Genomic DNA, 16,589 nt, shown 5'->3' with positions numbered 1-16,589 from the left:
CAAGTAGCTGGGACTACAGGCGCCCGCCACAACGCCTGGCCATTTTTTGGTTGCAGCCATCATTGTTGTTTGGCGGGCCCGGGCTGAGGGATTCGAACCTTAGGTGTATGTGGCTGGTGCCTTAGCGGCTTGAGCCACAGGCGCCGAGCAGTATCACTTGTCTTAACTACCCTATAAGATTTTAAACTAAACTTGGGTAACTGTATGAAGATTAGATCAAAAGGGGACAAGACAAGGAAATTGAGTTAAGAGGCTCTACATGAGTCAACAATGGAGAAACAGATGAATTCAGGATAGAGTTTTAAAAACTGCAGAACTTGAAAAAAAAAAAGACTGCAGGATTTGCTGATGAGTTAGATGTAGAAGCTGAGAACAACTGAAGAATCAAAATGACATTTACTGAGATGGCCAATTCAGTGTGTGTTGGGGGGCGGGGGGAAGTTCCATTGTAGACACAGGGTATACTGTGCAAGTTTGCCATTCCTTATAGATATCCAGATGGAGATAACAAATAGGTAGTTGGTTATTAGTCTGGGTCTCAGGGAGAGGCACAAACTGGAAATATATATTTGGGAGTCATCTTCATAGTTAAAGCCAATAAGTGGATAAAGTAGTCCAAGGAGCGCAAGGGGAGGAAACCTACCCCTAGAGAACTCCCAAAATGAAAGGCTGCCGGACTGAGCATGGATGTACGAGAAGAACGAAGAGTATGTACGGCGTTTGGGAAGTCAGCAGAAGAAACATTGTCAGAAGGAAATGAGACATTGGTTATAGGCTGGCCCACGGTAGCCGCTGAAAAACCCACGTCTACTGTGCCGCTAGCCCGGTTGCCACCACCGCCCCACACTGCGGCTCTCTGACTGCCCCGCCCTTCCGCCGTTCCGGAACCCTCGGGAACGACGCCGCGGCGGCCATCTTGACTGTGGGCAGCAAACCGCGCGCCTGCGCAGTGGGGATTTCCCGTGGCGGTAGCCGGAAGGTGCGGAAACTGCAAGCTGCGGCTAAGATGACCCAGGCGGAGAAGGGAGACGCGGAGAACGGGAAAGAGAAGGGCGGGGAGAGGGAGAAGGAGCAGCGCGGAGTGAAGCGGCCCATCGTGCCTGCGCTGGTGCCAGAGTCGCTGCAGGAGGTGGGCGACGGGCGCGGGTCTCGGTTCGGACCCGTACCTTTGTCTGGGTCCTCGCTTCCGGGCCTGGGGGAGGGCCGATTGGGACCGAGGGGCTGTCGGGCTGGTTATTGGGACCGAGGGGCCGTCGGGCTGGTTTGGGCCTCTGTCTTGCAGGTCCCAGCCACTGGTGGGTACTGAAGAGGGATGGCCTTTCTGCCCTTCCCCGGGTCTTTGTGCGCCGGGGGAGTGGGGGGAGGGGAACACGTGCGCGGCGGAGTCCCCACACCGCCCCAGCAGAGTGTGTGTGGCCGGGCTCCGGCTCTGAGCCCAGCTTCCCCGGCCATCCAGCGACCTCAGTGATGGCACCTATTTCCCTAGTGCTGCGAGGTTTAAATGCTTCCGGATAGAGTTTAGCACAGGGAGCGTCAGGCTGTATTTGTTAAGGGATGAAGTTCGAGGTTGAAGCTTTTTCTATTGTTAAGGAAGTAGCAGAAGGAGGAAGTCATTTTAAGCTTAGAAGCAAGGAAAAGGTAGATACTTGTCTAAATAAACATTAAAGGTGGCGCCTGTGGCTCAGTGAGTAGGGCGCCGGCCCCATATACCGAGGGTGGTGGGTTCAAACCCTGCCCCGGCCAAACTGCAACAAAAAAATAGCCGCGTGTTGTGGCGGGCGCCTGTAGTCCCAGCTACTTGGGAGGCTGAGGTGAGAGAATCGCCTAAGCCCAGGAGTTTGGAGGTTGCTGTGAGTTGTGACACCACGGTATTCTACCGAGGGCGATAAAATGAGACAGTCTCACTAAAAATAAATAAAGAAATAGACATTAAAAGATTGAATGTCAAAAACAACAAGATTAAGCCAAACTAGAGTTAAGTAATTCGCAATAGCATGGCAGGCAAGAGACTTTTGTTTATACACATGCCTTACTAATTAGTAAATCACACATGGATATTCCCATGGGAAACTGGACAGAGGCAAAGTACAGGTCACAGAAGAAATAAGGAGGTGTTAAATGATCAGAATTTCACCTGAGAAAGGTTAAGAATAATAAATAATCTAACTGGTATGGCAGTAGGAAGTACCTAGCACAGTGCCAGGCACATGGTGAGCTCCCAGAATGGTTATTCTGTTGCACAGGCCTGTTTTCTCCACTCATCAAGAGGGCAAGCCAGGTCTGTAAAGGTCTTACCTGCCAGTTCTGCCTTCTAGGGTTGGCATTGGGAAGAGAGCGCTCATAGTTGGGATTGGGACCGCAGAGCTCAGTTTGGTGTGGAATGCCCTAGTGCAGAGGATGATACTTGGAATGTACAGCAAATACCTCCAGTGCTGACAGTCAGGGATAGTTTCTTCAAAGGAAGTAACATCTATACCAAGACTTGAAGAGTATTAGGAGCTAGCCAGGGAGAGGGAGGAAATCTCATAGAAGAGATCTGGGCCACCAGGAGTGGCACTGAAGGCACAGCTGGCAAATTGGGGTGCCAGTTACAGAATTGAAGGAGAAGACTGGAGATTTTAGCAGTGAAATCTTTGACCAGTGAGGTCATTTAAGCTAAAGAGTGTGGCTTCGTCCAAGGCACTGGAAAACTTTGAAAGGCTTTTCTTCATTGAAAGCTAGCATGCCCTCAGTCGTTGCTACATAATTAATTCCTTTAATCCTCACAATAACCATGAAGTAGGAAATTCATCCAGAGCAAATGAGTGGCGGTCTGAATTTGTAGTCAGTTCTGTGAATTGAGACTCTGGCCTGTAACTACTATAGCAACATTTCCTTCAGTTACTTTTCAGTCACTTGTACAGGTTTTGCCAGATCCTACATGGCAGCTCTACTGTTTGCTTAATAACTTTTTTTACTCAGTCTTACCTGAAACTGTAATATCCAGAAAATGATGTGTGGGGTATACTGGTAGTTTACCCCTCCCCCAACATAGTAATATAAATAATGTAAATATTAAAAAATGTCTGTCCATAATTTGGGAAACCGCATTTACTACCCTGGAGTTTCCTAATCAGTGTGCCATTAGTGAGGTATAGGGATTCCTGATGGCAAGCAGCCTCATCTGTTTACACCAGTCTGTTGGACAGATCTTGTCTGCCATAGCACACAAAAGCTTGGGAAGGGCTTTGCGCCTGTAGCTCAAGCGGCTAAGGCGCCAGCCACATACACCAGAGCTGGCAGGTTCGAATCCGGCTTGGGCCTGCCAAACAACAATGACAACTATAACCAAAAAATAGCTGGGTGTTGTGGTGGGCACCTGTAGTCCCAACTACTTGGGAGGCTGAGGCAAGAGAATTGCTTAAGCCCAGGAGTTGGAGGTTGCTATGAGGTGTGACGCCATGGCACTCTACCCAGGGTGACAGCTTGAGGCTCTGTCCCCGCCCCCCAAAAAAGCTTGGGAAGTATTGTTCAAAACCCTGCCATGAGGGCAGCACCTGTGGCTCAGTGAGTAGGACCCCGGCCCCATATACCGAGGGTGGTGGTTTTGAAACTGGCCTGGCCAAACTGCAACAAAACCTTGCCACATGAGAGTGATGCCATCATCATTGGACAAATACCTCCCAATCTGCCCCATAGCATGGGCTGGCATAGAGTAGTGAACAAAACAGAAGTGGTTCCTAGTTCCAAGTTTACTGTCTGTTGGGAGGTCACACAGATAATTACAAGAGTGATAAAAGTCATGAAGGGATGCTGTAAGATCATATTGCCAGGAGACCAAAAGACCTAGTCTGACCTAGTCTAACTTCAGACCTGAAAGGAGTAGTAAGATTTAGCAGGGAGAAGGAACACCTCAGGCAACGGAATTGCTTGTGGAAAGGCTCCGAAGTCTTCAAGTTAGACTCACAGGGGTCCTCAAACTTTTTAATCAGGGGCCAGTTCACTGTCCCTCAGACCATTGGAGGGCCGGACTGCGGGCCCCGGGACGAATCAGCTGCTAAGTAGGACAGGCAGCGGCAGCAAAAACCCCCAGTGGGCTGGATAAATGTCCTAGGCGGGCTGCATGTGGCCTGTGGGCCGTAGTTTGAAGACGCCTGATAGAGGATCTAGAGGCATCTGGATAAAGAGAATTAAAGAGACAGAAAAGGAAGCAGTTCTAGACTCTAGAACAGTGGTTCTCAACCTTCTTAATCCCGTGACCCTTTAATACAGTTCCTCATGTTGTGGTGACCCCCCAACCATAAAATTCTTTTCTTTTCTTTTTTTTTTTTGAGACAGAGCCTCAAGCTGTCCCCCTGGGTAGAGTGCTGTGGCCTCACAGCTCACAGCAACCTCCAATTCCTGGGCTCAAGCGAGTCTCCTGCCTCCGCCTCCCAAGTAGCTGGGACCACAGGCGCCCGCCACAACGCCCAGCTATTTTTTTTGTTGCAGCCATCATTGTTGTTTGGCGGGCCCTGGCTGGATTCGAACCCACCACCTTAGGTGTATGTGGCTGGTGCCTTAGCCACTTGAGCCACAGGCATCGAGCCCATAAAATTATTTTCATTGCTATAGAAGAGTAGGTGCTGAGGGTCAGGCTGGCGCTGTGGTTCTCAACAGGGGGATCCTTGTTGTCAGAGGCATTGCCAGAGTCCCTTCTCATTACTCCTTGGTGAAACTCTAAGCCGTGCAACAAGTTTATGTGATAAAGATTCTCCCCAAGTAATTGAGATTCTGCCCCCTTGAAAATTATGTAGGGGTGGCTCGGCACCTGTGGCTCAAGTGGCTAAGGCTCCAGCCACATACACCTGAGCTGGCGGGTTTGAATCCAGCCCGGGCCCACCAAACAACAATGATGGTTGCAACCAAAAAACAGCCTGGTGTTGTGGCAGGTGCCTATAGTCCCAGCTACTTGGGAGGTAGAGGCAGGAGAATCTCTTGAGCCCAGGTGTTGGAGGTTGCTGTGAGCTGTGATGTTATGGCACTCTACCCAGGGCAACAGCTTGAAGCTCTGTCTCAAAAAAAAGAAAGAAAGAAAGAAAAGGAAAATTATGTGGGGGAAACAAACATCATGTAAAAGTAAAGCTCCCAGGCATCACTCACCATCCTGGATTGTACTGGTTTGTTCTTGTTTACCATCACCCAGGAATGGATTGTAAAAGGTCACAAAGTTTCTGACTTCTAAGGATAGAATTGTAAACTCTAGCTTTTTAGCCCCAAGCTTTTGCAAGATCATGTAAGTAGCCCTTAACCAACAATGGTAAGGCATTGTCAACGACCAAAATGCAGTTTGTGAACATACTCTGAAGTGGTTAATGTATAAAAGTGTAGTTTCTTTTTTGAGACAGAGCCTCAAGCTGTCCCCCTGGGTAGAGTACCGTGGTATCACAGCTGACAGCAACTTCCAACTCCTGGGCTCAGGGGAGTCTCCTGCCTCCGCCTCCCAAGTAGCTGGGACCACAGGCGCCCGCCACAATGCCCGGGTATTTTTTTTTTTTTTTGGTTGCAGCCATCATTGTTGTTTGGCGGACCCGGGCTGGATTTGAACCCTCCACCTTAGGTGTATGTGGCTGGCACCTTAGCCACTTGAGCCACAGGCGCCGAGCCAAAGCTTTAGTTTCTAGCATTACAACCTAACATTCTATCCTTACATTAATTTCTTCCCTGTCCTCTTTGACTACTGGTTATTAAGCCTGAGCAATCACGTTAGTCACTTCTGGAGGTTTTTAAAATTGCCAATTCCTGGGCTCTCTCCTTGGAGATTTGAGATTAGAAAGTTTTTAGTGGAGGCTGAGGGTCTATTTTTTGTTTCCATGAACATCTTTAGGTGATTCATATTTATGGAACCCAAGACATAGTGTTCTCCATACTCTTTTATTCCATGTTTAACTGTTTCCTTTCTTTCTTTTTTGGAGACAGAGCCTCAAGCTGTTGCCCTGTTTAGAGTGCTGTGGCATCACAGCTCACAGCAAGCTCCAACTCCTGGGCTTAAGCGATTCTCTTGCCTCAGCCTCCGAGTAGCTGGGACTACAGGTGCCCGCCACAATGCCCGGCTATATTTTGGTTGCAGTTGTCATCTTTGTTTGGCAGGCCCAGGCTGGATTTGAACCTGCCAGCTCTGGTGTATGTGGCTGGTGCCTTAGCTGCTTCAACTATAAGCACCGGGCCAACTATTTTCTTTAGTAGATGGAAAGTTCTTTGATAGCAGGGACTTTATCTTAGTTATCATTGCACCTGCAGTGCCTCGTGCATAAATACTCAATAATTATATATGTTGACTTGGATTGGATAATTTTGGTTTTACTCATTTAGACGTATTTGATAAACTCTATACTGTGAATCAGTCTGAGGGAACACAGAGATACAAAATGAATTTGTGTCCAGGTAGAGAGAAGTAATTGAATACCACTCAAAGAACTACTTTAACTGAATTATTATACCTTTGAGTCTAATGATTTTTATAGGAAACTAACTTGTTAGTTTAACTTGGTACCTGTATGTTATTTAACTTGTCATTTATGTGTTATTTACTAAGGTCATGTGTCTATGTTTTATATTTGCAGCAAATTCAGAGCAACTTCATCGTTGTCATACACCCAGGTTCAACAACCTTAAGGATTGGTCGGGCCACTGACACACTTCCTGTCAGCGTTCCTCATGTCATTGCACGAAGGCACAAACAACAAGGGCAGCCTCTGTACAAGGACAATTGGCTCCTAAGGGAGGGACTAAATGTAAGTTAGAAATGGAGGACCCAGGGAGAAAGCCCAAGGTTATGGTTACTTCCCTGGGAGGCTTAGACACTCATATGTACCTGGGAGTCTTACAGAGTCTCACTATGTTTCCTCCGTAGAGTGCTGTGGCATCACAACTCACAGTAACGTCAAACTTATGGGCTCAAGTGATTATCTTGCCTCAGCCTCCCAAGTAGCTGGGACTACAGGTGCCCGCCACAATGCCCAGCTATTTTTTGTTGCAGTTGTCATTGTTGTTTTAGCTGGCCCAGGCTGGGTTTGAACCCACCACCCTTGGTATATGTGGCTGGCGCTATAACCACTGTGATATAAGTGCCAAGCCACCTTTTGACTTTTTTATTTGTAATACAAGATTACTTGGAATTCTTAAGATTAATACATACAACAAATACAAAGAAAATGCTACTTGTTGATGAGGGAACATTTCATATTGATGGGTTAAATTAGTAGTTTGCCAAATTGCTTTCTCTTTTCACTAAATCTTTTATACTAGTCATCTTTTATTTTTCCCCCCAGAAACCTGAAAGTAATGAGCAAAGACAAAATGGCCTTAAAATGGTGGACCAAGCAATATGGTCTAAAAAGATGTCAAATGGTACAAGACGGATTCCTGTGTCCCCTGAACAGGTTCAGTCACCTCTTCAGATTTATTCTTTTGCTACCACTTTATATCATGATGGCTCTCACTTATTCCTCTTATATCAAATATGCAAATAATAAGATGAGATTTCCTTAAAAAGGAAGGTAATCCCTTCATAACTACTTTGGGAATACCTGAATCAGAACTTCGGGAATACCTGAATCAGTGTCATAAGTGCTTAGGGAGGCCATATAATTTATAAGGTGATGTTTCTTAAGGCAACTTGATGAAACTTTACACTTGAGTATGTATAATTCCAGGGTCTTGGTGGGGAGCTATTTTCTTGCTGCATCCTCCAACTTATCATGGTTAACCAGTACTATTAGGAATGTACAAGAGTCTGGGTTATATATAAGTTTGTGTTCAACTTTAAGCAGAATATAGTGTTAATTGTGAACCGGCTGTGAATCACAGCCTAGGTGTTAAAATTGTTGGAAAAATCAAGATTGTGGAAAAGGACAAGAGAATACTTTCTTGACCAGTTCGCATTTTGCCACAAATCTTGGATTTATCTAACTAAAATTTGCCATTTGTGTCTGGTCTGGGGAGAGAGGAAAAAAGGGACTCTTATACGGCCCCCCTTTTCTTGTATACATTCAGATAGTTTTTTGATAATTTTTCTTTTCAGACACGTTCCTACAATAAACAGATGCGACCTGCAATTTTAGATCACTGTTCTGGAAATAAGTGGACGAACACATCTCATCACCCTGAGTATTTGGTAGGAGAAGAGGTAGGAAACTTCTTTACAATGTAATGGAAGAAAAGAAACCTGATCCTCCTAAAGCTTGTTAGGTTTAGGAAAGCTCAGTAGGTGCTGTGAAGGGGACAAGTAAAGAATTTCTCTAGGCCAAGATTAGGATGTAAAAGTATAAGTTTGTTTTATATTTTAGAAGTGGGGGAGAAGGGAAAGAGAGGGAAAAGGGGCAAGAAACAGCATCCCCGAGAAAGAAAGCATGCCCCCCTGAGGTCTAGTGAGTAGCTGAATTTAAGGGGACCAAGAAGGTAACTGCACCAAGTTCAGAAGGTGTGCTGAATGTGAATGCTGTGTCCTTTTTTTTCCTCCAGCAAGACTGAAGACATTTTTCCAGATGTTCACAGTCTTGGGTCTCGATGGCTTATATTCCTTTGTTCCTCCGGGACGCTCAGGAATACCTTGAGGCTGAAGAAACAAATTCTAAAAGGGAAAGGAGCTGGTGAAATATAAAGAGAAAGAATTTACATTTCTTTTTGATCTGGTCCAATGGCTTGAGAAAACAGAAAGGGGGCCAGCAAGAGAAGTAAAGGCAGAGAGAGATTGACTTCTGTCCTCACTAAAAAACCATGAGTTAATACTTTTTCTGTTACTTCACTATAGAGACCTAACTGACTACCATCTTTACAAAACTCACTTACTTGACCATTTGGTTCCAGTTGTTCCCTGGTATTCCGTAACCCTCTTTGAGGACCAGATAGTCACACTGACTCCTAAAATGTTGCATACTTCGCTTCTCTTCATTTGGAAGAGTCAGCTAATGCTAATGATAATTTCTGGATTTAGATTTTTGGATATGAATTGAGAAAAACCTGAGAGAAGTTTTAACAATACCCGCATCTCCCTCCCTCATTTTCTAGGCCTTGTATGTTAATCCATTGGACTGCTACAATATTCACTGGCCTATCAGGAGAGGTCAGTTAAACATTCACCCAGGCCCTGGGGGCTCCCTTACAGCTGTTCTGGCAGATATTGAAGTAATATGGTCTCATGCAATACAAAAATACCTAGAAATCCCACTGAAAGATTTGAAGGTAAGCTAAAATTCCCAGGTATTTGGATTGCTTTAGAGATTAATAAAAGTCATTTGTAATATAGTGTCCTTGAAGCATTCTCAGCTGTAAGGATGGTATCTTCTGTCCCCACCCCCATCGTTTCTCTTTTTCTTACTCTGTTTGTGTCTCTCCAGTGCTCTGAAATCAGCAAGCTTAGGTTTATGCCTTCTTTCTGGACCTTACTCAGACTTATCAATTGTTTTGTTTTTTCTTTCATAAGTTTTAAATGATTCCAAGAGAGGGAAAAGATAGCAATTTCAGTTTTTTCATAAAACTCAAAGGATAGCACAGAGGTTTGAGCTGTTTGTTATGTTGGGTCTTTCACCATGGGTGCTACTCGTTTGGACAGAATCCTTTCTGAAGACAAGTGTGCTTGTCTGGACTTAAATAGTAACCCTTTCATCCTTTTTTTCTTTGTTCTTTTTAGTATTACAGATGTATCTTGCTAATTCCTGATATCTATAATAAACAGCATGTGAAAGAACTAGTGAATATGATACTAATGAAGATGGGTTTTTCAGGTATGTTTGATATCCAGTGAAATCTACTTTAAATAAATTAGTTTCCCTTTTTCAGTGACAGGATTAATCTAATTCACTCATTTGTTTAAATCAACGGTTCTCAACCTGTGGGTCACGACCCCTTTGGTGGTCGAACGACCCTTTCACAAGGGTAACCTAAGAGCATCCTGCATATCAGATACTTACATTACAATTCATAATAGCAAAATTACAGTTATGAAGTAGCAATGAAAATAATTTTGTGGTTGGGGGGTCACCACAATATGAGGAACTGTAGTAAAGGCTCATGGCATTAGGAAGGTTGAGAACCACTGATCTAAATGCTTTTCCTAAAAGGACCAACACTGTTGCCAGTCTTGCCCAGTGGTTCCAGGTTCATGACTTGAGTTGATTAGTTGTTTTAGGGTCTTTAGTGCTTCTCAGCGGATTATTTCTCTGCCTTTTTTTCCTGCTTCAGGAATTGTGGTCCATCAGGAGTCTGTGTGTGCCACCTTTGGAAGTGGCTTAAGCAGCACTTGTATTGTAGATGTTGGGGACCAGAAGACAAGCGTCTGCTGTGTGGAGGATGGAGTGTCTCATCGGAACACTCGGTAAGGAACTTAGGCGTTCACACTCTGCACCGTCTCTCCCCTCACAGTCTTTTCAACTAGAAATCACAAGTTAGAAATTATAAGAAATTTTGTCTGCATAGGAAACCAGCAAGATTGTGGAAAAGCAAATTCTAGCAAGGATAAAACAAATTATTTTACCCTTCCTGTTTCTTTTTTTTTTTTTTTTTTTTTTGAGACAGAGCCTCAAGCTGTCCCCCTGGGTAGAGTGCTGTGGCATCACAGCTCACAGCAACCTCCAACTCCTGGGCTCAAGCGAGTCTCCTGCCTCAGCCTCCCAAAGCTGGGACCACAGGCGCCCGCCACAACGCCCAGCTATTCTTTGGTTGCAGCCGTCATTGTTGTTTGGCAGGTCCGGGCTGGATTCAAACCTGCCACCCTAGGTGTACGTGGCTGGCGCCTTAGCCAGTTGAGCTATAGGCGCCGAGCCACCCTTCCTGTTTCTAATAGAGAATTACCTCAGCAGCCCCTGAAAATCCAGGTTTGTCTTGTGTGCTGGTGTTTGAAAAGGTTAGCATCATGTCTTTCGTTGTGCTTTGGCATGGAGATACTAATCACACTCTCACAGCAAAGCTTTCGTTAGGAAAGTCACGCAGCAGAAAATAAGGTTATTTTCAGATCTGAATTCTCTAGATAGCTAGTGTTTTTTGAGTATCTACCTTTCTCTTCATAATGGTGTTTATGACTGATTAATAACTTTCTGATAATAACACAAGTTAATAACGTAACCATCAGGAGCAGGTGTAGCACTTGTCCTCCATTGGTTGGGTAAGCCTGACACGGGTGAGCACTCTCAGGCAGTGCCAGGATAGTTTCTCTGCAGCATTTTGTGCTCTTAAGAGGTCGTCTTCTGGCTCAGCACCCATAGCACAGTGGTTACAGCACCATCCACATGCATTGACGCTGGCAGGTTTGAGCCCAGCCTGGACCAGCTGAACAACAGTGACAACTGCAATAAGAAAATAGCCAGGCGTTGTGGTGGGTGCCTGTAGTCCCAGCTACTTGGGAGGCTGAGGCAAGCGCTTAAGCCCAAGAGTTTGAGGTTGCTGTGAGCTGTGACACCACAGCACTCTACCAAGGGCAACATAATAAGACTCTGTCTCAAAAAAAAAGAAAAAAAAGATAATCTTCTTTTGTCTCTGAGGATGCTTTAATTTTTTCCTGTTCCTCATAGGTAATTATGTAGAGAAACAAATTTGAACAAGGTGCCAAATGGTCTGTGAGATTGGTTAATCTGCTACCTCCCACCCCAAGTTACAATGCATTCTAAAACCCAGTATGAGTTATTTTGGCTCATGCATTGTTCAAATTATCTACTGCCACTTATTCTCAAAGTATGGAGAAAATGCTAGACCCAAGGTTTCCTACCAGTAAAATAATAGAATGGAGGTAACAGAGGTCTTTCCAAATTGTAGAAACCTTCAGTTACTTGGTAGTTTTCTCTGAGCTTTTCTTGAAACTTCCTGTGTTTCACTGTGCTTAATGAGTTCTTAAAATACCCTTTGTACCTTCTTAACCAAGAGATTAACCATCTGCTCTTTTTGTTTAATGTAGGCTCTGTCTGGCATATGGGGGATCTGATGTGTCAAGATGTTTTTACTGGCTAATGCAGCGAGCTGGGTTCCCTTACAGAGAATGCCAGTTAACGAATAAAATGGATTGCCTTCTTCTGCAGCACCTTAAAGAAACTTTTTGTCACTTAGATCAGGTGGGAGCAAAATAAATTTGTTTCTAGGAAAAAATTAAGATATTTAAAAGATACTTTAACATTTAACAAAAAAGTTAACAGTGGCCAAGCATGGTGGCTCACACCCGTAATCGTAGCACTCTGGGAGGCCGAGATGGGTGGATTGCTCGAGCTCATAATTTCGAGATCAGCCTGAGCAAGAGTGAGACCCCCATCTCTAATTAAAAATAAAAAGTTAACAATGTTATGCTGCCCTCTCAATCCAAGTTGGTAAATCCTTGAAGCTGAAGCACATAAGGACTCAGAACTTTTTGGTAAGGTCAGAGAGGTGAAGATATGTTTCAGGCTGTGGAAAACACAGCTTAACTTATTTAGGAAAGAGTTAAGCAAATTGCTCTCTTTAGAAGTCTCATCATTCTGATAAAGTCTGAAGACAGGTGTAATGAATATAGCTGATACATATTTAGGTCTGCATGTAATTAAATGTTACAATTTGAAGCACTTAATATTATGAGCAGTCAGTATTTAATCACTGTTATATATGGATTGCTATCTTTTTTACTTTTTTGTTTTGGACTTTGTTATTTTTTACTTTTTTCAGGTAATATTCTAAATTTTTAAAAAACATTGGGAAACTTAAAGACACTAAATTTTCCAGTTATTAAGGGAATTTGCTTCTTGATTTGGATCATTGCTTATATTGACATATGTTGATAGTGGGAAAAAAATGCAGATTGGAAATTTCAGAGATGTTAAATGAGAAAGCAGTAATTGAACTCTCATTTTATTAAGTTATACTGAGAGTATTAAAAAGTTGTAGGGTGGGCTGGGTGTGGTGACTTAGACCTGTAATCTCACGCTTTGGGAGGATCACTTGAGGCTAAGAGTTCAAGACCTGCCTGGGCAATAGTAATGAGACCCTATCTCTACAGAAAACAAAAACAAAAATTAGCTAGTTATGGTGGTGCACACCTACAGTCCCAGATACTTAAGAGGCTGAGGCAGGAGAATCACTTAAACTAGGTGTCCTCAAACTACGGCCCGCGGGCCACATGCGGCCCACCTAGGACATTTATCCAGGCCTACCGGGTGTTTTTGCTGCCACTGCCTGTCCTGCTTAGCAACTGACTCGTCCCGGGACCCACAGTCTAGCCCTGCAATGGTCTGAGGGACAGTGAACTGGCTCCCTGTTTAAAAAGTTTGAGGACCCCTGCTTAAACTCAAGAATTCTAGGCTGTAATGAGCTGCGATGGCACCATTGCCTTCCAGCCTAATCAACTGTCTCTTAAAAAAAGTTGAGGGTGGCGCCTATGGCTCAGTGAGTGGGGCACCGGCCCTATATGCTGAGGGTGACGGGTTTGGGCCCGGCCCAGGCCAAACTGCAACAGAAAAAAAATAGCCGGGTGTTGTGGTGGGCGCCTGTTGTCCTAGCTACTTGGGAGGCTGAGGCAAGAGAATCACCTAAGCCCAAGAGCTGGAGGTTGCTGAGAGCTGTGACACCACGTCACTCTACCGAAGGTGATAAAGTGAGACTCTGTCTCTAAAAAAAAAAAAAAAAAAGAAAGTTGTAGGGGAGCCTTTTTATAGGTGCTGTTGCTGTTTAACTAATGAAGAGGCTTATGCATAATTTGAAGAGTTTATATCATTTTTACTAATTCACTGACAGTATCTTTTCCTGGAATCAGGACATCTCTGGGCTTCAGGACCATGAGTTTCAGATTCGACATCCAGATTCTCCTGCCCTTCTTTACCAGTTTCGATTAGGAGACGAAAAACTCCAGGTACATGTAGATATATATATTTCCATGGGTAGAAGGAAAGCCATACAGGTTCAGTGAAACTGAATTTGTACTTGATAGAAATACTGTGAGGTCAGAATATAAGTAGATTGTAAAATTATCCACTAAACCGACATTTAAGCCACTGACAGAATAGATGAGAACAGAGCTGAGGAGCATCTTAACCTCTATGTGATGAGTTGTTAGAGAGGCCCCGTTATGGGATTATAAACTGGGTTATGAGGAACTTATTTTATATTTGCTTTGAGACTTCTTTCAGATGGTATCAGAGACCCACGAATTTGGATGATGAGTTGAGTGTTCTGCCATGTCATACATGGAAGAAAAAATGCTCCTCCCCAGAAGGGCGTGCTGCCCAGTCTGACCTAAAGAATCTGATGTGCTAGTTTTGGTTTTGGAAGAACAAGATACAGTGGGTCGTTTTTTTCAGGAGGGAGTGTCTTTTGTTGATCACTCTTTTCCTTCCATTCACAGGCTCCAATGGCTTTGTTTTACCCAGCGACTTTTGGAATTGTTGGACAGAAGATGACGATTTTGCAGCACAGATCCCAGGGTGACCCTGAGGACCCTCACGATGAACAGTACCTTCTGGCCACTCAGAGCAAGCAGGAACAGGTTTATAGCAGTGCTGGTGGGAAAGGAAGACAGCTTTATCCCTGAAGGAGAAGTGTTGCCAGAGTTAATAGAACTTTGCAATCACTGCAGTCTCCCAGCATACTAACACTGATACTGCTTTTAGAAGAGGAGCTGGGCTGGAATGGTGGCTCACAGTTCTAGCACTCTGGGAGGCTGAGGCAGGAGGATCATTTGAGGCCAGGAGTTCGAAACCAGCCTGAGCAAAGCCAAGCCCATCTCTACTAAAAATAGAAAAATTAACCAGGACTGGTGGCGCATGTATGTAGTCCAGCTGCTTGGGAGGCTGAGCCCAGGAATTTGACATTGCTGTAAGCTGGGCTGGGGCCATGGCACTCTAGCCAGGGCGACAGAGAGAGACTGTCTCACAAAAGTAAAAGAAAAAGATAAGTAGAGCTCGACTGAGATCTGAATTGAAAATCTGGATGACAGATTTCTCTATTTAAACATTAACCTAATTTTCCAATCACCAGTCCTTATTTTTAAAAGCTAACTTAATGAAGACGCTTCCCTTTTGGCTTATGTTATTTACTTAGACTATTTACATCTCAATATTAGTATTCAGAGTAGTATTTTTAGTAAAATGTCATCTATTTTATTTTTAAATTTCAGAATGTTATGGGGTCCAGACGTTTTGGTTACATGCATTACTTTTGTACAGTTTGAGTCAAGGTTATAATTACCTCTATTGCCTAGGTAGTACGCATTGTGCCCATTGGTGTGAATTCACTCATCCTCCGCCCACCCTTTCCACCTGCTTGGTTTTCACTGAATTTTACTACCAAGTGCACATGCGTGTTGATCATTTACTTCCATGTTAAAAGTGAAGGGCACGTGTAGTAATTGTTTTTCCATTCTTTGACACGTCACTTAGGAGGATGGTTTCCATTTCCATCTAGGTTGTTACAAAAGGTATTAGTTCACTTTTTTATGGCCAAGTAATACTCCATAGTGTGCATATACCACATTTTATTAATCCATTCATGTTTTGGTGGGCACTTGGGTTGTTTTCAAATCTTTGCAGTTGTAAATTGTGCTGCTATAAACATTCAAATCCAAGTGTCTTTTTTATAAAAATCACTTTTTTTCCTTTGGGTAAATATCCAATAGTGGGACTGCTGGTTCTATCGTTTGAGGTAGTTCTGTGAGGTATCTCCGTACTACTTTCCAAAGAGGATGTACTGGTTTGCAGTCCCACTAACAGTGCATTAGTGTTCCTTTCTCTCTGCATCCATACCAGCTTCTCTGATTTGGGGACTTTTTGATAAAAGTCAATCACCAAAGTTAGGTGATTTCTCATTGTGGTTTTGATTTGCATTTCCCTAATGATTAGAGGCAATGAATATTTTTTCTTTTTCTTTTTCTTTTTTTGAGACAGAGTCTTACTGTGTCTCCCTTAGTAGAGTGCTGTAGTGTCACAGCTCACAGCAACCTCCAACTCTCGGGCTTAAGCAATTCTTTTGCCTCAGCCTCCCAAGTAACTGGGACAACAGGCACCCACCACAGTGCTCAGCTATTTTTTTGTTGTAGTTGTCGTTGTTTGGCAGGCCCAAGCTGTGTTCGAAACCAGCAGTACTGGTGTATGTAGCTGGCGCCCTAGCCGCTGAGCTACAGGCACCCAGCCGGGAACGAATATTTTTTCTTGTATTTATTGGCCCTTAGCCTATCTTCTTTCGAACAGCTTCTGTTCATGTCTTTTGTCCACTTTTTAAATTTTTATTTATTTTTTTTGAGACATAATTTTTTTGTTTTAAAGAGACAGGGGTCTTTCAAGTTGATCAACTTGGTCTCAAGCTATCCTCTCACTTTGACCTCCTGAAGAGCTGGGAGTACAGGTGGGAGCTGCTGTGCCTGGCCTTTTTTTTTTTCTTTATTTTCATAGCAATTCCTTCTCATTAAATGTCTGGTAGCACTCACCAGCAAATATCCTCTACCAACAAGTCCCAAAAGATGGTTTTGCTGGTCTTGAATGAACAAAAGGTGACAAAATGAGAAAAAAAAAAAAAATGAAGACTTTACAGCCTTTGTATTAACCTGGATGGAAGTGGACATTCTTAGTAAAGCATCACAAGAATGGAGAAGCATGAATCCTATGTACTCAATTTTGATAATGAAGACA

General features: G+C 43.8%; 1 protein-coding gene across 4 annotated transcripts in view; it reads left to right on the top strand.

Annotated features, from left to right (window-relative positions):
• The first annotated feature begins 978 nt into the window (after positions 1-978).
• ACTR8 (ARP8 actin related protein 8 homolog) overlaps positions 979-16,589 on the top strand; it is a 34,284-nt gene continuing 18,673 nt past the window's right edge. For all 4 annotated transcript variants that reach the window (XR_002773282.1, XM_023512968.1, XM_012804988.2 and 1 more), the window contains exons 1-10: positions 979-1,129; positions 6,582-6,752; positions 7,290-7,400; positions 8,042-8,146; positions 9,028-9,201; positions 9,650-9,743; positions 10,201-10,333; positions 11,906-12,059; positions 13,724-13,819; positions 14,312-14,452. Coding sequence is in view for 3 of the 4 variants with exons in the window: in XM_023512968.1 (XP_023368736.1) it covers positions 1,007-1,129; positions 6,582-6,752; positions 7,290-7,400; positions 8,042-8,146; positions 9,028-9,201; positions 9,650-9,743; positions 10,201-10,333; positions 11,906-12,059; positions 13,724-13,819; positions 14,312-14,452 (1,302 nt within the window). In the remaining variant the exon portion in view is untranslated. The remainder of the gene's footprint in view (positions 1,130-6,581; positions 6,753-7,289; positions 7,401-8,041; positions 8,147-9,027; positions 9,202-9,649; positions 9,744-10,200; positions 10,334-11,905; positions 12,060-13,723; positions 13,820-14,311; positions 14,453-16,589) is intronic.

This window comes from Otolemur garnettii, unplaced genomic scaffold (assembly GCF_000181295.1).
Source record: "Otolemur garnettii isolate 467f Iridium unplaced genomic scaffold, OtoGar3 scaffold00032, whole genome shotgun sequence".
Taxonomy (NCBI): Eukaryota; Metazoa; Chordata; class Mammalia; order Primates; family Galagidae; genus Otolemur; species Otolemur garnettii.
Note: the sequence above shows the minus strand (reverse complement) of the source record. Positions and strands in the feature narration are given on the sequence as shown.